The sequence below is a fragment of the Propithecus coquereli genome, unplaced genomic scaffold (genome assembly GCF_000956105.1).
Source record: "Propithecus coquereli isolate 6110/MARCELLA unplaced genomic scaffold, Pcoq_1.0 Scaffold232, whole genome shotgun sequence".
In the NCBI taxonomy this organism is placed as follows: domain Eukaryota; kingdom Metazoa; phylum Chordata; class Mammalia; order Primates; family Indriidae; genus Propithecus; species Propithecus coquereli.
Window position 1 is genome coordinate 3,776,009 of NW_012147864.1, and position 27,852 is coordinate 3,803,860.

At 63.5% G+C, this 27,852-nt stretch overlaps 2 protein-coding genes across 2 annotated transcripts; both read left to right on the forward strand.

Moving 5' to 3' along the window:
• The first annotated feature begins 2,320 nt into the window (after positions 1-2,320).
• RPS15 (ribosomal protein S15) lies at positions 2,321-4,220 on the forward strand. The gene is made up of 4 exons (XM_012645470.1): positions 2,321-2,384; positions 2,714-2,799; positions 3,730-3,964; positions 4,075-4,220. Exons 1-4 carry the CDS (start codon positions 2,382-2,384, stop codon positions 4,186-4,188), a joined length of 438 nt encoding a protein of 145 aa, XP_012500924.1. The 5' UTR covers positions 2,321-2,381; the 3' UTR covers positions 4,189-4,220.
• A 6,873-nt stretch (positions 4,221-11,093) lies between these two features.
• Positions 11,094-27,742, forward strand: APC2 (adenomatosis polyposis coli 2). The gene is made up of 15 exons (XM_012645471.1): positions 11,094-11,283; positions 13,857-14,015; positions 14,110-14,200; positions 14,296-14,476; positions 15,312-15,420; positions 15,525-15,641; positions 15,865-15,942; positions 16,142-16,240; positions 16,731-17,121; positions 17,610-17,705; positions 20,293-20,432; positions 20,655-20,732; positions 20,951-21,067; positions 21,204-21,418; positions 22,693-27,742. Exons 2-15 carry the CDS (start codon positions 13,875-13,877, stop codon positions 27,740-27,742), a joined length of 6,903 nt encoding a protein of 2,300 aa, XP_012500925.1. The 5' UTR covers positions 11,094-11,283; positions 13,857-13,874.
• Positions 27,743-27,852: the final 110 nt, after the last annotated feature.

A 27,852-nucleotide genomic window follows, 5' to 3' on the forward strand; every position in this document is an offset into this window, starting at 1 on the left:
AGCCAAGAAAGAGGCATGGCCCCCGCATGCACCTTGGGCCTGGCCGCACAACCAGCCCTGCGCTCCGTTCTCAGAGCTCTTTGCCGTCTGGTTTACGGGGGCCGCGGGGGGGTGGGGGGAGGTCAGGCGGGAGGGGCCCTCTCCACACCACGGAAACATAGCTGTCAGAGCTCCTCCCAGCTGTGAAGGCCATTCTCTGCAAAATGAATTCCCCTGGCAAAGGAGTATCGTGAAAAAATTCACAAGTTTCCAGCCAGCCTGGGAGTGCCTGGGATGGTGTTTGCTGCGTGAAAATGGGCAGACGCCTGCTGGGCAACACTGCAACGCCTGCAGGTCCTCGTGCTCCTCAGGGACAGGGAGAGTCTGCCCTCTTTTGGGCAGAGTTTGATTGGCTTCCCCTGGGACCGTGAGCACGGCTGAAGAGGGCTCAGCTTCCTTCGTCACTTGACTCTGGCCCTGGCTGGCCCCAGCGCCACAGCTAAGCTCAGGGCCTGCCCATCCCCACCAGGTTCCGGGAAGGTGTGCACGAACTGTGAAAGCTTTTGAGCCAACGGTCTGGAGCCACATCCTCCACCCGCCCTGAGGACCCTCTGACTACAGGTGGGGCCTCTTGGATTCCCTCAATTCCTTGTCCCCTGCCCTGGGTATTTTCTTCTCATTGACTCTCTCCTAAACATTAGAATCCCACTGTGTACAGCAGACAGTCCCAGGCAGGGAAACTGAGGCACAGCAAAATGACATGGGGCAGCACAGGCCTTCATTTCAGCAGCTGCTAGGTCATTGGGCCTCCAGGCCTTTGCACTGGTCCCTCTAGCAGAACTCAGGGCCACTCGCCCCTCTGATGTCACTGCTGATGTACAGCCAGGTGTTGCTTCAGAACAGGGATACGTTCTGAGAACGGCCTCCTTGGCGATTTCGTGGTGCGGACATCACAGGCTACTCAGGCAGACCCAGGCCCTACTGCGCACCTCGCCGTGTGTCGTGGCCTGTTGCTCCTGGGCTGCCACCTGCACAGCTCGTCCCTACTGAATACTGCAGGCAAGTGTGACACAACAGTAAGTATGTGTGTCTCTAAACCTATCTAAACACAGAAAAGGCACAGTAAACATACGGTATTATGATCTTAGGGGACCGCCATCGCACGTGTGGTTTGTTGTCGACTGTACCTCAGTTTACATCTGCCATGTCCCTTTTTGCTTTCTGTGGGTTGTCCGGCTTTTTCCTGTATTTCTCTGTTACATTTTCTTTTGCATTAAATAATATTCTTTATTTTTTTGAGTGATTTTTTTAGTGCTTGCTCTCTATTTTTTAAAATTATGGTAAGATACACATAAAATTCACCAGCTTCACCGTTTGTAAGTGTATGATTCAGTGGCTAAAGCACATTCACATTGTGCAACCATCACCACTTCCATCCCTGTGAGACACTCACTCCCCACCGCCTCCCCAGCCCCTGGCACCCGCCATCCTACTTCCTGTCTCGTGGATCTGATGACTCCAAGGACCTCCTGTATGTGTAATCACACAGGACTTGTTCTTCTGGGTCTGGCATCTATCACTGGGCACGATGTCCTCAAGGGCCATCCGCGTTGCGGCCTGTGTCAGGCCGAGTACTGTGTGGATGGACCACATTCTGTGTCCGCTCAGTGTGGGTGCATGCTGGGTGTCGTCCACCTTCCGTCCCCTGCGATGGTGCTTCTGTGAGCATGGGTGTGCACGTACCTGTGGGCCCTGCTCCCCGTTCTTTTGTGCATGTGCCTAGAAGCGGGACTGCTGGGTCACGCGGTTCCGCATCTTACTGCATCCCCCTCAGACTTATGCTGACTTAGTGCCAGCGAGGTACAGACATCACTCTCAGTAGCTGGTCCCCTATGTGAGCGATGGTGGTTGCACTTGCACATCTGCGTATGTTATGAACCCAGCGATGCGCTGTCACAGCTGCTGACTTTATGTCCCTTAAAGTCTGCCTAGTGTCCCGTCTCCCCCGTGCCCTGACATCTGTACGTGACCTTGCTCCTTGTGTGTCCATGTCCCCACTGGGACCCGAACCCCTAAACCGCACCTGCTTGCAAACAGTAGGCGCTCCAAAGTGCTTGTTGAGGAGGGTGCCATCATGTAGGGCACAGCACGAGCCTGAGGCTCAGAAAAGGGCAGTGACACGTCCCAAGGGCCTTCCCTGGAGGCCGGGGCTCTGCAGACCCCGGGCGGCTCGTTTGGTCCTCGCGGCCTGTGTTCTGCCCTCCGGGCGGCAGGGGGCGCGCGTCCGCCGCCGGGGAGACGGAAGCGAGAGCGTGCGCATGGCCGAGGGCGGGGCACGCCGTCGGCCTCGCGATAACTGCGCAAGCGCGGGCAAGGGTGGTCCTTTCTGAGGAGCTGGCAACATGGTGAGTGTTGCGATTTGGCGCGTCCCGGCCGGGTCTATCCGGCTCCATCCGAGCCCTGGCCACCCTGTGGGGGACGGGGCCAGGCCCCGCGGCTGCGGCGGCCCGCTCCTGGCCTCCGGGGCCGCGGGATGGGGGCGAGGGCGGGCCCGCTGGGTGTCATAACGCCGCGGGGCGGGGGAGGCCGGACGGGCCCCCGAAACCTGGAGCCGTGCGCGCCTCCCCGGAGGGTCTCGAGTCGCTGTGTCCCCGCGGGGACCTCGGCCCGGTGACCCCACCGTGCGGCCGCGGGAGTGGGGTGTCGGGCTCCTGCTGACCCCCGGCCCGCGCAGGCGGAAGTGGAGCAGAAGAAGAAGCGGACCTTCCGCAAGTTCACCTACCGCGGCGTGGACCTGGACCAGCTGCTGGACATGTCCTAGTAAGGCCGGGTGGGGGGCGTTAGGGGCCAGGGTCCCCGGGTAGTGTCCGCGGCGTCCCGGGCCAGCCGGTCCCTGCACGACGCTGCCGCGGTAGGTGAGCGCGGTTAACTCCGACGTGTCTACATTGGGCTCCTTTCCAGCCGGTGGGAAGTGTAAACGGTGCATGTGGCCCACGTGTCCTAACAACGGGCCGCGGGTGGGAGTTGGCGGGCGCCGTGGGCTCTCCAGGCAGGGTGGTGGTGGTCTGCCCCAGGTGCAGGGGGGCAGGAGGAACTGGTCTCCCGAGGCCGCGGGGGAGGCTTCTGACACCTGCGGGGTACCTGGCATGGAGGAGCACGCTCCCTGGCTGGGGCTTCAGTCGGACCCTCACTTGGGTTTTTTTAGAGACCTTTGGCCCGAGCTGTGTTATTGTTGCAGTTACAGCTTCTTGTTGATGAGGTTCCAGTTGCTGAACCGCCCTACCAGCCACTGGTTCTTTTTTTTTCCTTTTTAAAAAAAGTTTATTTTGAGACAGTGTCTGGCGCAGTCTGGAGTGCAGTGGCACAGTCAGCTCACTGCAGCCTCGAACTCCTGGGCTCCAAGGATCCTCGTGCCCCAGCCTCCCGAGTAGCTAGGGCTGTAGACGTGCACCACCACACCCGGCTAATTTTTTCTATTTTTCATAGAGGTGGGGTCTCGCTATGTTGTCTAGGCTGATCTCAAACTCCTGACTCTTGCCTCAGTCTCCCAAAGTGCTGGGATTGCAGGCCCTCCTTATTTTCAGTCTGTGAACAGCTACGTGTTGGTTTTTGTATTTGAGGGGTTCATTCCCAGTATTGGGTAGGGGGTGTCAGTGTGACTCTGGCCTCAGGCATGTTCCCTGCAAGTTCCAGGGCGGCGTGGGAGGGGGGCTCAGGGCTTAGTCCCTTCACCTTGCCCGTCCTCCCCAGCGAGCAGCTCATGCAGCTGTACAGTGCGCGCCAGCGGCGGCGGCTGAACCGCGGCCTGCGCCGCAAGCAGCACTCGCTGCTGAAGCGCCTGCGCAAGGCCAAGAAGGAGGCGCCGCCCATGGAGAAGCCCGAGGTGGTGAAGACCCACCTGCGGGACATGATCATCCTGCCTGAGATGGTGGGCAGCATGGTGGGCGTCTACAATGGCAAGACCTTCAACCAGGTGGAGATCAAGGTGCGTGTGGGTGCGGCCTGTCCCTGAGATTCGTGCTGGGCCTGGGGCTGGTGGGTCGTCTGTCCACCTGAGGTCACCTGACACCCGCCTCTGCTCTTGGCCTCCCACAGCCCGAGATGATCGGCCACTACCTGGGAGAGTTCTCCATCACCTACAAGCCGGTGAAGCATGGCCGGCCCGGCATCGGCGCCACCCACTCCTCCCGCTTCATCCCCCTGAAGTAGCCTGCTCAGCCAATAAAGACACTTCTCTAGTCCCAAGTGCACCTGTTCTTCACAGCATCCGGGGTGGGGGCTGTTCATTATGCCCTTTAGGAGAGGCCTGGTGCACTGTGTGGGGCAGTGCCAGGCAGTGTCGCCCCTCCAGCCCCTGCCCTTCCTGGGGCCCTCAGGCACCAGTTGTGGGTTCTTCCCACAGGGGAGGCTTGCGAGCCGTAGGAACCTTTGTGTGACCTGATCCTCTGCCCCCTCCTAGCTTCACACACCTGCCCAGGGTCCTCTGAGTGTCCTGGCACTGCACTGCTCTGTCCCTCTGCCCCGGGGGCTGTGTTACTGCAAGCTCCTGGGAGGCCGCATCTGGTCCCAGTCCCCCCAGCCTTGGGTCAAGACTTCCTGGGCCTCATCCCCCAGGACAGCGTGTCCAGCGGGTTGGGACATTGTCCCTGTTGTCATGGCGCTGAAGGGTCCCAGCTCTGCTCCCTGACACATTGCTGAGTGGATCTGTCCCCTTTGTAAGGGGAGGCTACATGGGCCTTTGGGGTGCTTGAAAAAACAAATGGAGGTGGCAGTTCCTCTGTGGACAGGGCGGGGCAGGTGTCCGGGCCATGTTGGGGCTCCCTGATAGGGGAACGTGGCAGGGAAGCGCAGGTTTTGGCCTGAGCAAGTGAAAGGTTGGAGTGGCCGTCCGTGGGGGTGGGGGCCAGGGAGACATTAGCTTTGGTGTGCACCGAGTGTCCAGTGGAGCAGTCCAGGCAGCTGTTAGATGCTGCGCCTCAGGCGGGTCCCCCAGAGGGTGTGGCTGGGGTTGGAGCAGCAGTGAGGCAGGAGGAGGGGTTCAAGAGGAGACAGATTGAGAATCCACCCCCGCCCGTGGGCTCTTTTCTCTGCAATGTTTCTCCACATTTCAGCATAATTCATTAATGCTGTTACATCTTGATTTGGAATCGGAGGGTTGCAGAGAGAAAGCGGGGATCGCCGGGTCTCTAATCTCTGGGTGGGGAAGCAGGTTGGTTGATGGAACAGAAGAAAAGCTCACCGAGTTGAGCAACTTGGTCCGGTTCAGCAGAGGGACCACAGCACACAGACGTGATCAGGGAGTGTCTGACCTCCAGGTTAATGCAGAGCGCCCTAGACCAGTGGTCCCTGGGGCTGCAGGCCTGGGGAACCCCTGCCGGGAAGTAAGGAACCCAGAGCCCGCTGACTTGGGTGTGTGGGTGATCAATGCTGAGGGATTTTTTATATATATGAAAAAAATACTTCAAAGTTTTCTGGGCTGTCCCTGAACCTGACTGGGTTTCAGACCAACTGTAAAATTGTTTTGAGACAAGAGTCTCGAGCTGGAGTGCAGTGACATCATCATAGCTTGCTGCAATTTCAAACTCCTGGGCTCAAGCCATCTTCCTGCCTTGCCTCCCAATGTGCTGGGACTACACGTGTGCACCACCAGGCCCGGCCCAACTGTAAAAATTTTTCCACAGCGGCTGCACCCTTTCACATCCCTACCTGTATGTCTTTGCATTTTTCAAGAAATCAAAAATATGCAGCAAAAGACGTGGAAGAGCTGGGTGTGCTGGCTGATCCGTGTGGGCACTTCGGGAGGCCAGAGGATCGCTGAGCCCAGGAGTGGGAACCAGTCTGGGCAGGACAGGGAGACCCCCGTCTCTAAAAAAAAAAATGGCTGGAGCTTTGGAGCCACCAGGTCTACCTGCAGGAACAAAATATGCGTGTGTGCACGTGTGGGGGGAGAGGTTTGTGAGCCACGAGGCAGCAGACCGGGGACAAGCCGGGCTGTGCTGTAGGGGTGGGCTACCTGCTGCGGCCTTCGCCTGCGCCTGGGCCTGGGCCGTGCTGCTTCTGCACGGAAGGTTTCATTGACAGCACCATTCATCTATGTGGTCCTGTCACGCCAGGACACGCAGACACTCATGAACATATTTACTGTCCTGCGCTCTGCAGGAAGTTTCTTACCTATAAAATCACTCCCGATACCCTCCAGGTCACAAGTCACCTTTCCAGCCTTCACTGGACATGTTCCAGTCTGGTCACCACATGTCGCCTGGGTCAGCTCAGGGCAGGGCTAGCCAGGGATCGTTACTTCCCTTAGCTTTTCTGCAGTCTGAATCAATCATGTATGATCAGGGAAAATATGTTAGTATTTCAAGTGAAAAATCGAGGTTGGGGATGGGATATCCTGGGGCCAGCTCAGGCTGCCTCCAGCAGACAGGTGGCCCCTCCTTCCAGCAGCAGTTTCCGGGCTTACTGGGGGAGGGGTGGGAGCCTTTGGGACCGACCCCCTGTGCCTCGCTGCCCAACCCTTCTCCGGACTCAAGGCCAAGGCCTCGTCTCTGTCTTCGGACCTCGCGGGCCACATCACACCAGTGTTTCTGCCCCTCTGCTCCCACACCCCTCCCTGTCCTGGACCCGGCCCCTTCTCGACACCGACCGCTGCTACCAGCCTGGCCAGGCTCCCACCGTCTCCCGCCTGGACGGCGATTTAAACACAGACGTACGCCCGCGACACCAGCCTTCCCCCTCGCCCCACCGCTCCTCACTCGGGCGTGCTCCACCTCCAGCCTTGCCGGATCCCACCGAGGCACCTGCTGGTGAGGGCCTGTCCTGTCCTCACCATTACCTTTCTGGCCTGGCCACTGGTCCTCTGCCTTCCCAGGTCATAGTAATACCCCCTTCCCGGCCCCCACCCAGGCGGAGCCCCCGCGCCCGCCCTGGACCAGCGCAGTCGCTGCCCTGGTCTCCTGGCGCTGCCTACGGTCTGTTCTCCCCGCAGCTGCCAGAGGGCGCCTGTGAGCACCAGGTCGGGCGCGTCCCTGCTCTGCTCACAGCCCTCCATGGCTCCCACCTCCCCTGGGGCCCTTCCCGCTTTCACAACCCTCCTCCCCATTGCGCCGCTGTTCCTTCTGCCTGGACGCACTCCCCACACCACTCGGGTCTATTCAAGTGCCCCCTTCTCAGCGGCTCCCCCTACGCCCCCTGCTCCGCCTCTGATCTGTTTATGTCAGTTTCCCAAGGACAAGGGTTTTGAGTGTTTTATTAATTGCACAGGGGCCAGCACACAGTAGGTGCTTAATAAATGTTTGTTAAATGACTACGTGCTGTACTGGCCCCGCACGACGGCCCCTCCATGCCCAGCGCCCAGCTCAGAGCCTGGCAAATGGTGCGCAGCGAATGTTTGCTGAATGACTAATGAACTTGGGCGCCCGGCTAGGGCAGACGCAGGGTGAGCGTCCGAGCGGGCAGCGGATTAAGCCGCAGGGCGACGCCCGCTTCTGTCCCTCCAAGATCTCCATTCCCTTGGGACCCTCCTGCACTGGTGGGGTCCCCCAACCTACGTGCGAGCCCCCGCCTCTCTCCCCTGCGCTGGACCCCACCTCCAGCCTGGTCGGAACCCGCAGCCGGCGGAGGCCCGCCCCTCGCGCCTCTGCCCACGCGGGCGCGCGCCCCGCACCTCCAGTTCCCGGAGTCCTCCCGCTGCGCCCGGGCCCCATGGGACCCCTCCTCCGCCCCCTTTCGGGGGAGCCCCGCCCCAGCCCCGCGGTGTGACCCTCCCTGCCCCCCTCCGCGCAGGCGCAGCGTCCCCGGCCGCGGCCCCCACCCCCACCGCGACGGCCGAGGGGCGGGGCGCGGGCCGGTCGGGGCGGCCGCGGCTTGATGGGGCTCCTCGGGCTGCTCAGCCTGCTGCACTCGGCCTTCTTCGGGGACCAGGTAGGGCGCGGGGGTCCTGCAGCGGGATGGGGTCCGGTCTGGGCGCAGCCCCCGCGGGTTCCAACCGCGGGAACGCGGGCCCGGCGGCGGGGGGCGCACGGGCAAGCGCACTGAGACTTGACGAGTCGGGGGTCTGGCGCAGTTGCCGTGGAGACAGTTGCCAGGGAAACAGCCTCGATGTTCGCCGGGCTGGGAGCCCCTTCCCGTAGCCGAAGCGACCCACCCCCCGGTCTGCGCAAGCGCAGGCCTCGCCCAGCCCAGCCCTGCGCCTCCTAGGGAGACCCCCGGACCCCTCCTCTTTGCGAGGCCTGGCAGACTGGTGCCGGGGCCAGCCGGGGCGGTGGGGGCTGCGACGGGGACGCACCTTGCGGAGGCTCCGCCCTGCGCTTGGTGGAGACGCTGAGCCACGCCCTGCGCCTCTTCGGGCCTCAGTTTCCCTTTCTGGGCACGGAGGGTAGGGCCTACTTTGACGTTCACCTACGCTGCTATTCAAAATATCCACCCCCACCCTCCCCCAGCGCTTCGCCGGCCTCTAATCGTTCTGAATCTTGGGGCTATAACATCCCCCGTTGAAGGGGAAACTGAGGCTGGAGGGTGCAGCAGAGAGCCCAAGGTCACGCCTCCAGCAGGGCCAGAGCCTGATTGCGGAGCAGAGGCGTCCGCAGAGGACACGCCCGGGGACCGGGGGAGCTGTCCGCGGTGCTGACGGGGCTGCACGTCTCCCTGTTCGCCGTCCAGGGAAACTGAGGCCTGGAGACATAGTCGGGCTGCAGGGCGTGGCCTGCACTGGCCTGCCCCAGCCCTCCCCCACCTCCAGCGGCAAGCCCTCCTCACCTGCCAGGGCTTGTGTGTGGGGTCACCTAGCCCTCAGCCGGGTCTCGGTCTTCCCGTGCTGACCTGGTGCATTGGTGCTTCCCTCTGCCCCCACCCAGCTGGAGGGGGCTCCCCTGTTTGCGGCCCCTGGCACAGAGGAGACTCAGGGGGAAGGGTGGCGCATCAGGGGGCAGGGACAGCCCCGAGGTCGGACTCAGAAGGCCCAAGGATACTCCGGGGTGAGCCCTGTGCCAGGCTGCCTACTTGGGCAGAGGGGTCACAGGGTGGGCGTGGGGACACGTGGGCCCCTTAATGGACTTAGCCGTCAACCCAGTAGCAGCAGGGGACATGGAGGATCCCAGGGAGGGAGGCTGGGAGCGCACCCAGGGCTGAGACCCCACACTGTGCAATGGGGGAGTGGAGAGGTCTCAATCCCCTGAGGTCGGCTGAGACCCTGGGGGCGCTGTGGGGGTTCCTGAGGCTTTTGTGGTTCTGAAATGTCCAGTGATGGCCGAGGCTGGCTGTGGCCAAGGAGTTACAAGATCAAGGATTTGGTGTGGGGACTGTCTGGGACTTGATGTTCCAGAGGCTTGGGGTAGACTTGTGTCAGGGTCTCAGCCCCTCTGCCCCCACCCCAGCCTTCCAGGCCCTGGACACACCCAGAGGCTCAGGGCAGGAGGCCCAAAGTTGTTCCAGGGCCCTGGCTTGGGCTGCCGGCTGGACTCAAGCAACAACAAGCTCCCTGAACTGAGCCTCAGTTCCCCCATATATACAAGGACAGGACTGACCACTGGCTTCCCCAAAGCCCTGCCTGAGAGGGGTCTGGGGAGCTAGGACATCTGAGACTGGACAGGGGAGGTGGAACTTAGTTTCCTTGGAAGGGGAGGGCAGAGATTATCCAAATTCTCCCCAGTGAACAAAACTGGAAGCTGAGGCCAGAGAGATGTGCCCAAGGTGACACAGGGATGGGGAGCAGAGCTGAAGCCAGGGCCCTGGGCTCTGTACGGCCCCCACAAATTCCAGCCTTGCCCAGCCCTGCCCTGGTCTCCTGATGAGCCCCCAGGGGACTGTCCTCGTGCTTAACCCTTCCTGGCTTGCCCAGGTGAAGCCCTCCCCCTGCTCTGCCCCATGGCTCCAGACACCCACTGTCCCCGAGTGAGCACTGATCTTCCCTCAGCCTGGGCCTCTTTTCCCTCCTTGGTCACCTGGCCAACTCCTGCCTGGCCTCCTGGAAAAACCCCTCTGCCCGTTGCATGTACCCTCCCCCAAACCCGACAAGCTGAGACAGTTGCGTCCGGCTCTGGAGGCTCCCAGACGGTGAGGCCTGGGGCTCTTGGCCCCGGCATTGCTGACCCAGGACAGGGCACTCAGGGCCTCCAGCTCCAGACCCGATGGAAGCCAACATTGTTCCTCCTGTGCTCTCGGCTGTGGGGCCTCCCAGAGCCCAGAACTTCCCAACCTGTCCTGTCATTCCCGAACCAGCGTTTGCAAAACCTCCAACCTCCTCCCCATTTTATAGAGGCGGAAACTGAGGGTTGTACGGTGCATGATTCACCCTGGCTCCTTGTCCTCCTGCGAGCTTGGAGGACTGCGCCCAAGCTGCAGGTGCGGGCACTCAAGTGGCTTTCTCAGTGGAGACCCACTGAGGATCTGGGACGGACCGCAGGGCCCCCCCTGCTCTGACTTCCCTTCTGTGAGGGTGGGACGAGGGACAGTGACACAGGGAGAACTAGACTGAGGAGGAGACAGAAAGACAGAGGAACGGAGAGATGTGGGGAGGGCCCAGAGTTACAGGAGGACCTGCCGCTCTGCGGGGGGCACAGAGAGAAATGGGGGAAGGTGCGGGGTCGCAGGTGTTACCCTGCGTGCCTGCCCCTCCCCCACCCCTGCCAGCCAGGACCCTGGGGAGCTCCAGCCTGGACCCCTGTCCCGCCCTGACCGCGCAGGCCGGATCTGCGGGGAGGCCCGCAGGCCCCTGGCCTGGCCTGGCCCCGGCCCCTTTCCTGGGATGCACCCCCAAACCCCGCCAAGATTCTGATGTAACATCCACGACTTCGTGTTTCACCCTCGGATACTGCGAACCCAACTGCGGGAGATCTAAGAGACGGTTTCCTCCTGCAACAGTGTGCGGGGCACAGAACCCTGGTCCTCGGGGCGCCCCTGCCCTTCGTGGGGTTCACCCCCAGCGCACACAGCCCCCCAGCCCGCGCGGGGGCCCGACGCCCCGCGGCCGCCGCTTGTCCCCGCCCCGGGCCACCATTGGCTGTTGCCATGGCACCAGCCCGTCTTCCCGCGCCGCCATTGGCCGCCGCGCCCGCATCCCGCATCCCGCATACTCCCCCGCGCGCGGTGGTCTCGCCCAGCGCCCGGAGCGGCGACGCCGCCTGGCCAGGCCCGGACCGGGCTTTGTCCGCCCCGGAGGCCCCTGCCCGCGCCACGGAGACCCCGAAGCCCCGGAGCCCGCGCTCCGCGCCCGCCCCGCGCCGGGATTTCGGGCGAGGCCCGCCGAGCTGCGGGGTGGGAGGAGGCCCCGGCCAGCCCAGCTGCAAGTAAGGGGCGCGCTCCCGGGTGGAGGGCAGGGGGCGCGGCCTCCGCCTCGCGTCGGGGTCTCCATCGCCTTCTCTCTGCCTCGCCTGTCAGCACAGCCTCTGGGACCTGTTTCTCTAGGGTGGGAGCTGGAGGGGAAACTGAATCCCAGGGAGCGGGGCGTCTGTGTCGCTGCAGCGGGTCCCGCGCACACCCACTCACGGCCTTAACACCCGGCGATGCTGGGAGGCCAGGGGTGGGCGAGGCTACGGCCGTGCGTCTTGGCGGGCGTCGGTTTTTGCCTCTGTAAGCAGGGATTCGGGTTGACGGTATGACAAGGGCCACTTTGGGGCTGATGTTCCACACCTGTGTCTCCCTCCCCTAACATGTGGCCACTCACCGCCCAGTAAGGCCAACCCCCGGCTACTGGTCCTTTCCCTGCGGTGATCTCTCACAGAGGCAATCTGGGGTGGGGGGCAGGCAGGAGGGCTTCCTGGAGGAAGGTGCATTGTGCAGGATGGCAGGAGTCTGGGAAGGTACTCTAGGCAGGGGAACTGCATGTGCAAAGGCCTGAGAGGAGACAGCAGCCAGTTTCCAAGCGAGTCAGGATGTATGTGGAGGAGTCCGATCCTACCCTGAGGTCATGGGGAGCCATGGGTGGTATGTGAGCATGGGAGGAATGGGGTCCAACTTGTGACTTTCCAAGCTCCCTCTGGCTGTGCAGGAGGAACGGATTTGGCCTGGAAGAGGCTGGTGAGAGTGCCCTGAAGGAGGGGTGTCAGGAGGTGGAGGAGGGTGGCCCAGCTGGGCAGAGCGTGGAGGGGCTGGTGGGAGTGTGGCATGGCGGACACATCGGTGGGGAGCCCAGTGGGGGTCGTGCTGCCGAGCACACCCTGAGGAGGACATAGGAGTGACCACCAAATGGGGGAGAGGGAAGGGGACTGAGGCTTGGCCTGGGTGGCGTGGGGGCAGCTGGAGGGGAGAGGGAGGGTGTGTGTGTTGGTTTGCATTTCATCTGGTCCTTCCGCCTGGCTGGGCACGGTATGGTGGCCTCAGCCAGAACACAGGGCTTCAGCCAGACCCCAGGATCCCCCCAGGCTGCCAGCCTCCCTACCTGACACACCATCCCCAACACTGTCCTGTGCCCTGTGACCGTCCCACCTGACCCTCACGCCAGCCCTGCAAGCCCAGCAGGCCAGCCAAGCTCTCCCCATTCAGATGGTGACCCGAGGCTGGGAGGGGGCGGGTCTCGTCATGTCCCCAGCACTGCCTGGACTTCTGAGCGCCTCCGGGGCCAAGGTCTGGGCTCTAGTCATGCCATGTCCACCTCCTTACTGGGTCTGTCCCCCTGGGCCTCAGTTTCTCCCTTGGGAACAGCCTAACGGTGGTCCCTGAGACTCAGGACTGTGACAGGGAAGAAGCCAGGTAGGTGACACTGCCAGGTCCACAGTAGGTCCTCCGAGCAGGTTGCCCCGACTCGATCTCCCCCCACCCCGGCTCCCCTCCCATTTGTGCATTTGGTGACATGGGGGGGGGGCAGGGAGCTTCCCGGGTAGGAGATGGGAGAGGAGAATGAATGAGCAAGTGAGTGAATGTTTGTGGCCAGGTGGGGTGGGAGGGGCAGGGCAGGGCTGATCTGGGGAGGGGGCTCCCAGGGAGGAGGTGGCTGAGGGGATGGGCTGCCATTGGCGCGCCTCAGACAAAGGCGGAGGGAGGGGAGGCTGGTAGGAAGGGAACAAAGAGGGAAGGGTGGCCGCGGGGGGTTGGGGGGGGCCCTGGGAGGGCCGAGCCCAGAGAGGAGGCACCAGCCAGCCGGACAGAGGAGGAGGCTGGGCCGGGGGAGAGGAGGCAGTGCAAGCACAAAGAGGGAGCAGAGCCAAGGGGATGGGGTGGGGGGCGCCAGGCCAGCGCGCTCGGGCCGAAGGCTGACTGGAGGGTGCCGGGCAACGCAGGTAGCTGCCCTGGACCCAGCCGCTCATGGCGGGGGTGTGGGGCTGCGGAGGTCCGGATCTCAGATGTCTGGGGTGGTCCTGGTGGGCTGGGATCCATCTGTCCTGCTGTCTGACTGCCAGGGGCTCCCCCAGGTGTAACTGTTGGCCTTCACGGTGTCCTTGTTGTCCACCTGGGGGGTCTGTCCACTCAGCCTCTCTGGCTGTCCGCCTGTCGGAGGGGGGTCCTGTCTGTCTGTCGGTCTGTTGCCCTTTCTGGCTGTGAGTGTCTGTGAGCCTGGGGGCATCGGGCAGACTGTCTCAGTGGTCCGTCTGTCTGTCCAGCTAGCGGTCAGCACGTGTGCCCTGAGAATGAGGGGCAGACCTGTCTGCCGGTCAGTTGGGTGTTTGGCTGTCTGTGTGTCTGAACACCCGTGCGACGGCTTGGCCACTCTGTCTCCTGTTGTGGCTACCCGCATCTCTCACTCCATCTGCCACGCCGTCTGTGCCCCGGATTCCCTGGGCCAGCATTGCCCTGCCTGTAGTGGTCCACGCCAGCCACTCCCACCTGGGACCCACCCCCAGTGCCCGGCGGTAGGGCTGGGGCCTAGGTCCGGGACTGTCTGGAAGGTGTCACCTGCCTCGTCCCCAGACCTTCAGCTGAACCCTCTCACCCTGTGGCCCCAGGCACTGCAGGAGCTGAAGATGACGAGTTCTGTGGCATCCTACGAGCAGCTGGTGAGGCAGGTGGAGGCCTTGAAGGCCGAGAACAGTCACCTGAGGCAGGAGCTTCGAGACAACTCGAGCCACCTGTCCAAGCTGGAGACGGAGACGTCCGGCATGAAGGTGGAGGCCTGGGTGGAAGACGTAGCCCAGGGTCACAGGGTGGGTGGGTCCTGGGCAGCCCGCAGCAGCGGTCTCTTTCCTGCCCTGCCTGCAGGAGGTCCTGAAGCACTTGCAGGGCAAGCTGGAGCAGGAGGCCCGAGTGCTGGTGTCCTCGGGGCAGACAGAGGTGTTGGAACAGCTGAAAGGTGAGGGTCTGGCCTGGGGCCCACCACCAGTGGGAGGGGCACGAGGGGGCGGGCATGGGCACTGACCTCTGCCCTTGCCCTCTGTGCACACCCAGCCCTGCAGATGGACATCACCAGCCTGTACAACCTCAAGTTCCAGCCACCCGCCCTGGACCCGGAGCCCCCCACCAGGACCCCTGAGGGAAGCCCGGTGCACGGCTCCGGGCCCTCCAAGGACAGTTTTGGGGAGCTGAGCCGGGCCACGATCCGGCTATTGGAAGAACTGGACCGGGAACGGTGAGAGGGCGTTGGAACCAGACCAGGGGCAGCCCCCAGCCCTCCCCCAGGGCCCTCCGCCCTCTGATTCGCCCACTGAGCTTGCCCCACCCACATCTGAGCCCCTTCTGCCTGCGTGCGCCAGGGGCTCCTCCGCCCCAGCTGACCCCATGGGAGGACAATGGGGGGGCGTTCCTGGCAGAGGAAAAGGCTCCAGGGGGCCATCTCCAGGGGTCCCCGCCACACAGGCGTCGCTAGGGACAGGGCTGTGCCCAGAATCAGGCCTGGAGCCAGAGGGCCTCAAGGCAGCCTTTGTAGTGAGAGGGACATGGCCCAAGAAATCTGGGCCCAGGGCCCGCGGCGGGAGGCAGGGTCTGGCGCCCAGCTCAGCTCTGCCGGATTGTGTAGGGTCAGATGAGGCAATTCCAGAGCCGCCTGGGAGTTAAGGCCCCTCAACGCCCTCAGCCTCAGACTTCTGCTCTGCATAATGGAAGTAGCAGTGTCTCCCCAGAGAGTTAAGAGAGAGCTCCGTTGTACCTGGAGCACCCTGTGCCTGAATCCCGCTTTGTGTAAGCTGGCAGGAGATTAGCGAGTGTGGGACAGGTGTCAGAGTCAGCACAGCCCCCGTCAGAGTCTTTCTCCCAGGAACAGAATTTACAAAGGAAAGGCCTTCTCTCCTTTAAATTCATTTTCTGTACCCCACTCGATTAATTTCAGCGTCCCCCTTACTCTGGTGCCAGGAGCACCACAGGAGGACATTGCCATGCTGCCTGTTAAACTAGGCATACAGTTAGTGCCAAGTGATTACAAAAATCAAAGCAAACACCACGTCCACACCGGCCCCTCCCCTCCGCAGGTGCTTCTTGTTAAGTGAGATTGAGAAGGAGGAGAAGGAGAAGCTCTGGTATTACTCGCAGCTCCAGGGCCTGTCCAAACGCCTGGACGAGCTGCCGCACGTGGAGACGGTGAGCCGTGGGGTCCGGGGGCCAGCCGTGCCGCCCAGGGCGCGGAGGTGGCGGGGAGGCCCTGGCCTGGGCACCCCTCACCGTGGCCCGCCCGCCCTTCCCAGCAGTTCTCGATGCAGATGGACCTGATCCGGCAGCAGCTGGAGTTCGAGGCCCAGCACATCCGCTCCCTGATGGAGGAGCGCTTCGGCACCTCGGACGAGATGGTGCAGCGGGCGCAGGTGCGGGGCGGCTGGCGGTGGGCGAGCAGCTCAGAGCGCATTGACCGCATTGACCGCGGAGCTTGGCTTATAGTGGGGTTTAGGCGGTGGGTGGAGCCATGACAGGGAGTGGGAGGAGTCAGGGCCTGGGGGCGGAGTCAGAATCTGGGGCGGGGTCATACCAGGGAGAAGGTGGAGTCGCAGCCCAGGGCGCGCTCAGCTCTGACGCGTTTCCTCCACGCAGATCCGCGCTTCGCGCCTGGAGCAAATAGACAAGGAGCTGCTAGAGGCGCAGGACCGGGTGCAGCAGACGGAGCCCCAGGTACCGGGAGGGTTGGAGCAGGGCCCCAGGGGTGGTGACCGCTCAGGCAGCGCGGGGACCCCTAGGGCCCTGCCCAGGGCGTGGGGGGCGGTCTGCAGCCGTCACGCGCAGCATCACGGAGGAGAGGCGGCGTCAGCAGCACGGGCGCTTTGTGGGGGGCCCCTGGACTGACCTCCCAAGCCTGGGGCTCTCCCTGCAGGCTCTCTTGGCGGTGAAGTCGGTGCCGGTGGACGAGGAACCAGAGACAGAGGTCCCCACACACCCTGAGGATGGCACCCCTCAGCCGGGCAACAGCAAGGTGGGAGGGCGGGTTGGGGGCGGCTGGCTGGGTGGGATGGGGAGGCCCTGCACCCCTGCCAGTCGTGGAGCCGCTTTCGCACCTTCATCCAGCCCCCTGGTGAAGGAGGGCCGCCCCGAGTCAGGCTGGCCGTGAGGCTAGGGCCCGCCGAGGTGGACGGGGATACCCGTGCCGTGTGTTTGGGGTACTCTAGACGTCTCTGTGTAACCCCCCAAATTTGCCCTGCCGCCCCTGGGAATGTCGGTGAGGCCGGTGGGTGGGGTTTGGCCCTCGTGGGCTGGGCATCTCCCCCTGGCGACCCCGCCCAACCCTCAGGTGTGCCCGTGGCCTCCTGCCAGGTGAGGGACACAGGCGATCCTCAGGCTGGGGTCACAGGGCTCCAACCGGGTTTAGGGTGTAGGGGGTCACCAGGTGTGTGTATGGGGGGGCCTGGCTGGGGCGGGTAAGGAGGCAGGGGTCCCCACCCTGACCCTGCCCTCCCGCCCTTTAGGTGGAGGTGGTCTTCTGGCTGCTGTCCATGCTGGCGACACGCGACCAGGAGGACACAGCGCGCACTCTGCTCGCCATGTCCAGCTCGCCAGAGAGCTGTGTGGCCATGCGCCGCTCCGGCTGCCTGCCGCTGCTGCTGCAGATCCTGCACGGCGCCGAGGCTGGGGCGGGGGGTCGCAGTGGGACCCCCGGGGCGCCGGGTGCCAAGGATGCGCGCATGCGCGCCAACGCGGCGCTGCACAACATCGTCTTCTCACAGCCCGACCAGGGCTTGGCGCGCAAGGAAATGCGCGTCCTGCACGTGCTGGAGCAGATCCGCGCGTACTGCGAGACCTGCTGGGACTGGCTGCAGGCCCCGGACCGCGGGACCGAGGGTGGGGGCGCTGGTGGCGGTGAGTGCCTGGCAGGCGCGAAGCCTGGGCTTCCCGGGTGGCGGGCAGGATCGATAGTAGTCACTACGGCCCAGGCCTGTGCTGCCCGCCTTGTCTGAGCGAGCTCTGGCCGTGGCCTTATGGGGGTGGGGGCGGTTATGCCGGGTTGGCAAAGGATGGATAGAAATACCGATGGTTGTACATGGCGCAGGGCAAATGCTCAAGTCCCTGAACGCATGGGTTGCCGGTAACTCACGAAAGCTGGGTGCAAATTTGAGATTTCCTCTTGAGGATAAGACACAGCTAAAAGGTGGCGGGCACCAGGCCACCTTATTATCGAGTGTAAGCATGGTCAAAGGAGGTCCCAGCAGAGAGCAGGTTGCAGGGCTCAGCTCGTTGGGACCCTTCAGGCCTGTGAGGGGGAAAAGGCAAGTGGGTGGGGACCTTTGGTGGTCACCCGGGGACATGTCCTGGGGAAGGGGGTTCTGACGCAATCCCCTTGCACACAGCCCCCATCCCCATTGAGCCACAGATCTGCCAGGCCACCTGTGCGGTGATGAAGCTGTCCTTTGACGAGGAGTACCGCCGTGCCATGAATGAGCTAGGTGAGTGTCCGGTTTGCCACCTCTGGGGAGCCTGCCTCTAGCTCCTACACAGCCGACTCCTCAGCTGCTGTGGGGCTGAGGCTAGACGACCTGTGTTTGTCCAGTCGGGGCCAGGGGCAGTGAGGCCCAGAGAGGAACAGAGATTCCCTGGGGTCACACAGCACCTGTTGTGAGTAGACAGTGATCCTGGGCCCTCTGTCCCCATGAGCCACATACAGCCCCTCCCCCCACCCCAATTTGGCCCAAGGACTCGGGACCATTCATCTGGGGACAGGTTTTCAGCCGTGGTGTCCTGGGGCTCAGAACAGCGGAGTAGGTGGGAAGCCGCCAGCACAGTAAATGATTCCATTTACAGCATAGAGTCAGCTCTGCTGGGTGGTTTGGGGCAGTGCGAGTGTGTGTGTGTGTGTGTGTGTGTGTGTGTGCGCGCGCGCGCGCACACACACACCGTGGAGCAGGAGGGGTTGGGCTTGTGCAGTTTCAGGTTTGGCAACATTATGGCATCTTCCCTTGGTCGGTATAAAAGCAATTGAAACGTGGAACGGTAAACACCAAAGGCTAAAAACCGCGTGCTCGGTTGTACCTACTTTGTACAAAGCGAGATCCTACTTCACACCCCGCGGATGGTGGGAACACTCAGGTGTTTTCTGCAGTCGCGTCGGTCTGGTTTTGCAGCAGTGGGCACAGCAACCCCTGCTGAGGGTGGGAGCGAGTTGGGGCAACCTCTCTGGAGAGGTGTTTGGCGACAGTGGACACACCCTGTGCATCGACCCTCCCCCAGCTGGGAATGTATCCTCTGGCCACAAAAAAAAAACGAGGAAGGCAGTGACCACCCCAAACCAGGAAACTGGAAACAACATTGATGTCTAAGAGTAGGGGCCTGGCCCAGTGCAGTGGCATATTACGCCGCCGTGTAAATTCTCCATGAGCCAAAGTGCACAGTGGTCCGGGCGGTGCAGCTCCATTTCCATGAGATACACCCGCGCACGCGCTCGCTGCTGCTGCTCCAGCATGCGGGGCTCCGTGGCTACAGCTCCCGCCAGACAGAGCAGGAACGGAGGATTTCAGCTTGCATGGTATCCCTTGCTGACTTTAAACGTTTGTCCTGTGTACATACATTACTTTTATAGTATAGAACAGCAGTTCTCAAAGTGGAGTCCCTGGAGGGTCCCTAGAGGTTCCTGAGACCCTTCTAGAAAATGCACAAAGTCATAATTTTTTCCCCTCTGTCTTTTTCATTCTAATCACGAGACCATCAGGGACAATTATTTTATCACTTTATTTATTTATTTAGAGGCAGGGGCTTGCTTGCTCTGTCGCCCAGGCTGGAGTGCAGTGGTGTCATCACAGCTCACTGCAGCCTCCAGCTCCTGGCCTCAAGTGATCCTCCTGCCTCAGCCTCTTGAGTGGCTGGACTACAGGCGTGAGCCACCACGCCCGGCCACATCACAGTTAATTTGATGATAACAGAGCCACGATTTTCCTTCTTCACTCTTCTTGTCTTGCAAGAGTTCAGTGGGGTTTTGCAGGTAGCTGCTCCCATGCTGATAACTGCTAGACTGTGTGTTCCGGGGTTTAAAATGTTTCTGTTTTAATTCCCAGTGCCTTATGTATTGAGAGCTAGAACTTTCTCATCCTCCCAAACTGAAGCTCTGTCCCCGTGAAATACCAGCTCCCCACCCCTTCCCCAGCCCCTGGCACCCACCATCCTTCCTGTCTCTGTGGATCTGACGACTCTAGGGACCGCCTGTGAGTGGAGTCACACAGGATTTGTCTTTCTGTGTCTGGCGTCTCTCACCGAGCACGATGTCCTCAAGGTCCCTCCACGCTGTGGCCTGTGTCAGAACCTTGTCCCCCTTCATGGCTGAGTGACATTCCAGAGTGCGGATGGACCACGTTGTGTGTGTCCACTCACTCCTTGTTTGACATTTGGGGTGTTTCCACCTTTTGTGAATCGTGCTGCCGTGCACACCAGTGTACACGTTTCACTTTGGAGGTTTTTAGACACGTGTCGCCAACCTGCTTCCCAAAAGGGGCTTCTCCACAGACCTGCCTGGCCCAGAGGATGATCCGGTTTTCCCAACATCTGTGCTGAGTGCCGGGGAGAGCGGGCTCTGTGTTTTCGTAACACGTTCTCCCTCCCACTCACAGGGACCACCCCCTCCCACCACATTTATTTACTCTTGTAAAGTGAGAACCTGGTTTTCCTGGTGAGTGAACCGTGGGTGTGACAGCCACCTCGCAGCACGACCCCATGCTGGGGACACAGCTCTCCATCTAATGGTCCTGGGGGTGGGGCTTCCCTGGGGAACTGTGTCCACCAGGGCAGGGAAGGGTATTCCAGCCATCAGGAACAGTGTGTGCAAAGGCTAGGCAGCCTGGAGGCGGGTGTGGAGGCCACAGGGCGCTGGAGATCTCAGACCTGGGCTTGGAGGGGACTTGAAGGCAGGTTGGGATCGGATGGAGGGGACATCTAAGCAGGGGAACGACCCCAGCCAGGCTGGGGAGAGGACGGTGGGGCCATGGGGGTGCTGGGCAGCAGGCAGGGCTGGCCCCACCGGCCCTCAGCCTGGCCGGGTCCCCGCAGGTGGGCTGCAGGCCGTGGCGGAGCTACTGCAGGTTGACTACGAGATGCACAGGATGACCCGGGACCCACTGAACCTAGCCCTGCGCCGCTACGCGGGCATGACACTCACCAACCTCACTTTTGGGGACGTCGCCAACAAGGTGCCTGGGGCAACGGGTGGGCATGGTCAGTGCCCCCTGTCTGGGGCTCCAGGGATGGTCTGAGCCTCCTTCCACCTCATCCCAGCCTCGAAATGGCCCGGTTTACAGCTGGGTAGACTGAGGCCTAGAGGGTGGTGGGGGAGGGGTTGAAAGGTGGGGGGTGGTCTCCCTTGTGCCCCCTGCCTTACCCGCTGTGACTGTGCCTGTCTGGTGTCCCCAAAGGCCACGCTGTGCGCACGCCGGGGCTGCATGGAGGCCATTGTGGCCCAACTGGCCTCGGAGAGCGAGGAGCTCCACCAGGTACCTGGGGCGGGGTGGGCACCGGGACAGCCCTTTAGGGGGACCATGGGCGTCTGCCCTGTGCTGTCTCGATGGTCATAGGCCCCTCCCCAGGGGCACAAAGGGCCGGGGACGATCTCCACATCCTCCTGCAGGGGTGTCCCCTCCAGCCACCCGCTGGGGAGTAGGGGCCACCCCAGGGCCTGGGTCCCACTATGCCCGCCCCCACCCCACCCCAGGTGGTGTCCAGCATCCTGCGCAACCTGTCCTGGCGGGCCGACATCAACAGCAAGAAGGTTCTGCGGGAGGTCGGCAGCATGACGGCCCTGGTGCAGTGTGTCCTGCGGGCCACCAAGGTGGGCAGGGCGTGGGGGGAGGGGAGCCGCCGTGGAGACACTGGCGGCAGGTGGTGAGTTCTCTGACTCGGAGAAAGCAAGTCCATGGCTCTGCCCTGCTGGGCAGCTGACGCCTCCCCTCCCTACGTGCGCCCAGGAGTCCACCCTGAAAAGCGTGCTCAGCGCCCTGTGGAACCTGTCAGCCCACAGCACGGAGAACAAGGCGGCCATCTGCCAGGTGGACGGTGCCCTGGGCTTCCTGGTGAGCACGCTGACCTACAAGTGCCAGAGCAACTCTCTGGCCATCATCGAGAGCGGCGGCGGCATCCTGCGCAACGTGTCCAGCCTCATCGCCACCCGCGAGGACTACAGGTCAGCCCTGCCCCTCCCCACCAGCAGGTGCTGGGGGGAGGTGGGCGCCCCAGGGAGTCCGGGGATGGGACCGGCAGATCCTGCTCCACTGTGGATCGTCCTCCTGTGAACGGATGTTCCCAGTTTGTCCCCCGGGACTCGTTTTCCAGTATAAGTATATCCCCAACTGCATGTGAGATATACTCGTGCTACAATATTCGTTACATTACAAACTATTGTTAAATAATATAATACTCATTCTTCGTTAAAGTGTTTATTATTTATTAAATAGTAACAAAGAATACTTATGTATGAAAACAACAAAAAATTTTGTTTTTAGTGTAAGTATATCCCAAATACTACATGGGATATACTTATACTGTTACCTTGCTAAAATAAAAATTTATTATTAAATAATAATACATTGTTTATTAAAAGTATAGCTGGGTGCAATGGCTCACAGCTGTAGTCCCAGCTACTCGGGAGGCTGAGACAGGAGGATCGCTTGAGCCCAGGAGTTGGAGGCTGCAGTGAGCTGTGATGACGCCACTGCACTCTAGCCTGCGTGACAGAGCGAGACCCTGTCTCAAAAACAAGAGTATACACCTGTTATTTACTATATAATATTAATAGATGATATTCATGAAACTATAGAATTTTTAGTACAGCTCAAATATTGCATGGGCTATATTCATGCTGAATTTTTACTTAATGAAATGAATATTAAATAATAGTAATAAATAACACTTTTCTTTCTTTTTTTTTTTTTTTTGAGACAGAGTCTCACTGTGTTGCCCGGGCTAGAGTGCCGTGGCGTCATCCTAGCTCACAGCAACCTCAAACTCCCGGGCTCAAGCAATCCTTCTGCCTCAGCCTCCCGAGTAGCTGGGACTACAGGCACGCGCCACCATGCCCGGCTAATTTTTTCTATGTATTTTTAGTTGTCCAATTAATTTCTTTCTATTTTTAGTAGAGACGGGGTCTGGCTCTTGCTCAGGCTGGTCTTGAACTCCTGAGCTCAAACAATCCGCCCGCCTCGGCCTCCCAGAGAGCTAGGATTACAGGCGTGAGCCACCGCGCCCGGCCAATAAATAACACTTTTAAAAATAAGAATTATTTTTAGTATATCTCATGAAATATTTGGGATATACTTATACTAAAAATTATTTCTTTTTATGAAACTCAAACGTAACCAGTTCTACATTTTTATTTGCTAAACCTACAAGCCTCCGCTTGGTACCACAGGGGAGGGCGGGTCGGGTGGCCTGGTCCTGACCCACCTCCCTGCACCGCAGGCAGGTGCTCCGGGACCACAACTGCCTGCAGACGCTGCTGCAGCACCTGACGTCGCACAGCCTGACCATTGTGAGCAACGCCTGCGGCACGCTCTGGAACCTGTCTGCCCGCAGCGCGCGCGACCAGGAGCTGCTGTGGGACCTGGGCGCCGTGGGCATGCTGCGCAACCTGGTGCACTCCAAGCACAAAATGATAGCCATGGGCAGTGCCGCCGCCCTCCGCAACCTGCTGGCCCACAGGCCCGCCAAGTACCAGGCAGCGGCCACCGCTGTGTCGCCGGGCAGCTGCGCGCCCAGCCTGTACGTGCGGAAGCAGCGGGCACTGGAGGCGGAGCTGGACGCCCGGCACTTGGCACAGGCCCTGGACCACTTGGAGAAGCAGGGCCTGCCTGTGGCTGAGCCCAAGGCCGCCTCCAAGAAGCCGCTGCCGCCCCTGCGGCACCTGGACGGGCTGGCCCAGGACTACGCCTCAGACTCTGGCTGCTTTGACGATGACGACGCGCCGTCCCTGGCCGCGGCTGCTGCCACTGCAGAGCCCGCCAGCCCTGCGGCACTGTCTCTCTTCCTGGGCAGCCCCTTCCTGCAGGGTCAGGCACTGGCCCGCAACCCGCCTACCCACCGCAGTGGCCTAGAGGCCGAGAAAGAGGCCAGTGGGGAGGCGGCCATGGCGGCCCAGGCCAAGGCCAAGCTGGCGCTAGCGGTGGCACGCATCGACCGGCTGGTGGAGGACATCTCTGCCCTGCACACCTCGTCTGACGACAGCTTCAGCCTCAGTTCTGGGGACCCTGGGCAGGAGGTAACAAGGGAGGGCCGCGCCCAGTCCTGCTCGCCCTGCCGGGGCCCTGAGGGCGGACGGCGGGAGGCTGGCGGCCGGGCGCACCCGCTGCTGCGGCTCAAGGCGGCCCACGCCAGCCTCTCCAACGACAGCCTCAACAGCGGCAGCACCAGCGACGGGTACTGCCCACGTGAGCACATGCAGCCCTGCCCGCTGGCTGCGCTGGCCGAGCACCGCGAGGACCCCCGGTGTGGGCAGGCTAGGCCCAGCCGGCTGCACCTTGACCTGGCGGGTGGCCAGTCTGAGGTCCCGGTGCGGGAGGCTGCGCCCACCGACGCCCGCGTGCACACCATCAAGCTCTCGCCCACCTACCAGCACGTGCCGCTGCTCGAGGGTGCAACCAGGGCCAATGCGGGGCCCCTTGCCGGGCATGGGCCCTCCCCTGGGGCCCGGAAGCAGGCCTGGCTGCCAGCGGACACCTCGAGCAAGGTGCCCGAGAAGCTAGCAGCCACCCCGCTGCCCGTGGCCAGCAAGGTGCTGCAGAAGCTGGTGGCGCAGGAGGGGCCCCTCTCACTCTCCCGCTGCAGCTCCCTGTCCTCGCTGTCCTCAGCCGGGCATCCGGGCCCCAGCGAGGGCGGTGACCTGGATGACAGCGACTCTTCCCTGGAGGGGCTGGAGGAGGCCGGCCCTGGCGAGGCTGAGCTGGACGGGGCGTGGCGGGGGTCTGGGGCTGCCTCCCTACCTGTGGCCATCCCGGCTCCCCGGCGGGGCCGAGGCCGGGGCCTGGGCGTGGAGGATGCCACACCGTCCAGCTCCTCTGAGAACTATGTGCAGGAGACACCGCTGGTGCTCAGCCGCTGCAGCTCGGTGAGCTCGCTGGGCAGCTTTGAGAGCCCGTCCATCGCCAGCTCCATCCCCAGCGATCCCTGCAGCGGCCTGGGCAGTGGCACTGTCAGCCCCAGCGAGCTGCCCGACAGCCCCGGGCAGACCATGCCGCCCAGCCGCAGCAAGACCCCACCGCTGGCGCCCGCACCGTCGGGCCAGCCCGAGACCAGCCAGTTCAGCCTGCAGTGGGAGAGCTACGTGAAGCGCTTCCTGGACATCGCCGACTGCCGCGAGCGCTGCCGGCTGCCATCCGAGCTGGACGCTGGGAGCGTTCGCTTCACCGTGGAGAAGCCCGACGAGAACTTCTCATGCGCCTCCAGCCTCAGCGCGCTGGCTCTGCACGAGCACTACGTGCAGCAGGACGTGGAGCTCCGGCTGCTGCCCCCCGCCTGCCCTGACCGCGGTGGGGGCGTAGGGGGCGCCAGCCTCCACTTTGCCGGGCACCGCCGCAAGGACGATGGGCCAGTGCCCCCAGGCTCTCGCGCCCGCTCGGCCGCTGACCAGGAGCTGGAGCTGTTGCGTGAATGCCTGGGGGCCGCCGTGCCCGCCCGCCTCCGCAAGGTGGCCTCAGCGCTGGTGTCCAGCCGCCGGGCACTGCCTGTGCCAGTCTACATGCTGGTGCCCGCCCCGGCCCGGGAGGACGACTCCTGCACGGACTCGGCCGAGGCCACACCAGTAAACTTCTCCAGCGCCGCCTCGCTCAGCGATGAGACGCTGCAGGGACCCCCCAGGGACCAGCCCGGGGGGCTGGCAGACAGGCAGAGACCCACAGGCCGCCCAGCCCCAGCCAAGCAGGCTGCTGGGCACCGGCACAAGGCGGGGGGCACAGGCCGGAGCACGGAGCAGGCCCAGGGTGCCAGCAGGAACCGGGCAGGGCTGGAGCTACCCCTAGGGCGGCCCTCGAGCGCCCACTCGGACAGGGACAGCTCATGCCCAGGCCGGGCCCGTGGGGATGGGGGGCTGCAGTCGCTGTGCCTCACGACGCCCACCGAGGAAGCCGTGTACTGCTTCTATGGCAACGACTCTGACGAGGAGCCAGCCACCACCACACCGACCCTCCGGCAGGCATCCGCTATCCCCCGGGCCCTGATGAGGGAGCGCCCCATGGGCAGGAAGGAGGCCCCTGCCAGGGCCAAGGCTGCACCTCCTGCCCTGCCACCAGCTCGGGCCCAGCCCAGCCTCATCGCTGACGAGACGCCACCCTGCTACTCCCTGAGCTCCTCTGCCAGCTCCCTCAGTGAGCCTGAGCCCCCCGAGCGGCCGGCCATCCGTCCACGGGGCCGAGAGCCAGTGGTCACTAAGGATCCAGGCCTGGGAGGTGGGCACGACAGCTCCCCCAGCCCGCGGGCTGAGGAGGAGCTACTGCGGCGGTGCATCGGCTCGGCCATGCCCAGACGCCGGCCCCCGCTGTCCGGGCTGCGGCGTCGCAAGCCCCGAGCTGCCAGGCCAGATGAGCGGCCGGTGGAGGTGCCCCGGGAGCACGGAGAGGAGGCGGCAGGCTCAGACCAAGCGTCCGACCTGGACAGCGTCGAGTGGCGTGCCATTCAGGAGGGCGCCAACTCCATTGTCACGTGGCTGCACCAGGCAGCGGCTGCCACCCGAGAGGCCTCCTCGGAGTCTGACTCTATGCTATCCTTCCCGTCGGGGCTGTCGATGGGCTCTACCCTACAGCCCCTCAAGCACAGGAAGGGCCGGCAGGTGGGGGCAGCGGGTGAGGTGGGCAGTGCCCGGCGGCAAGAGAAACGAGTTACGGCCTCGGCCAAGAGCGGGGGCAGCCCGCACTCCCCTGGAGGCCCTGAGAAGCCCCGCGGCGCTCAGAAGACTGCGTCCGGGGTGCCAACTGTGCTCCGAGGACGGACGGTGATCTATGTACCAAGTGCAGCCACCCGAACCCAGCCCAAAGGCGCCCCCGGCCCCCGTGCCACACCGCGAAAGATGGGGCTGCCTGGTCCCACACAGCCAGCGGCCCCAGCCAAAGCCCCCAGCCCAGGGCAGCAGCGGTCTCGGAGCCTGCACCGGCCTGGCAAGACCTCAGAGCTGGCGACGCTATCCCAGCCCCCAAGAAGCGCCACGCCGCCTGCCCGCCTGGCCAAGACCCCCTCCTCGAGTTCCTCCCAGACCTCGCCCGCCTCCCAGCCCCTGCCCAGGAAGTGCCCGCCGGCCCCCCAGGCTGCGGGGCCCTTGCCTGGCCCCGGGGCCTCCCCCGTGCCCAAGACTCCGGCGCGCACCCTGCTGGCCAAGCAGCACAAGACGCAGAAGTCGCCCGTGCGCATCCCGTTCATGCAGAGGCCGGCCAGGCGGGGGCCGCCGCCGCTGGCCCGGGCTGCCCCGGAGCCAGGCCCCAGGGGCCGGGTGGGAGCCGAGGGGGGCCCGGGCGCGCGCGGAGGCCGCCTGGGCCTGGTGCGCGTGGCCTCTACCCGCTCCAGCGGCAGTGAGTCCTCCGACCGCTCGGGGTTCCGGCGACAGCTGACCTTCATCAAGGAGTCTCCAGGCCTGCTGCGGCGCCGCCGCTCAGAGCTGTCCTCTGCCGAGTCCACGGCCTCCGCCCCCCAGGGCGCATCGCCCCTCCGAGGCCGGCCCGCGCTGCCCGCCGTCTTCCTCTGCTCCTCGCGCTGCGACGAGCTGCGGGCGGCACCCCGGCAGGCCTCGGCCCCGCAGCAGTCCCCTGCCGCCCGGCCCGGCCCTGGCGAGCGCACGCCCCGACGCACCAGCTCCGAGAGCCCGTCCCGCCTGCCGGTGCGCACGCCCGCCGCGCGGCCCGAGCCCGTGAAGCGCTATGCGTCCCTGCCCCACATAAGCGTGGCGCGCCGCCCCGATTCCGCCGCGCCCCCCCGCCCCTCCGACGCCGCGCGCCGCAGCAGCGACGGGGAGGCCCGGCCCTTGCCCAGGGTGGCCGCGCCGGGCACCACGTGGCGCCGCATCCGGGACGAGGACGTGCCCCACATTCTGCGCAGCACGCTGCCCGCCACGGCGCTGCCCCTCAGGGCCGCCACGCCGGAGGAGGGCCCGGCCGGCCCCCCGCCGCGCAAGACCAGCGACGCGGTGGTGCAGACCGAGGAGGTCGCCGCCCCCAAGACCAACTCCAGCACGTCCCCAAGCCTGGAGAGCAGGGAGCCCCCGGGGGCCCCGGCCAGCAGCCAGGCCACCCTCCTGGGCAGCGACGTGGACGGGCCCATCCCCACCAAGGCACCCAGCGCCGCCCCCTTCGTCCACGAGGGCCTGGGAGTCGCCGTGGGGGGCTTCCCCGCCAGCCGGCATGGCTCCCCCAGCCGCTCGGCCCGCGTGCCCCCCTTCAACTACGTGCCCAGTCCCATGGTGGCAACCACAGCCGCCACCGAGTCCGCCGCGGAGAAAGCCCCGGTCACCGCCTCCACCAGCCTCCTGGAATAGTGGCCTCGCTGGCCTTCTGGAACATTCTCTCCCGGCCCTGCGGCCCAGCCTGGTTACCAGGGGGCCTGCGCTATAGATGTTTCCAGTAGGTCGCCCCAGGGCCTCTGCCC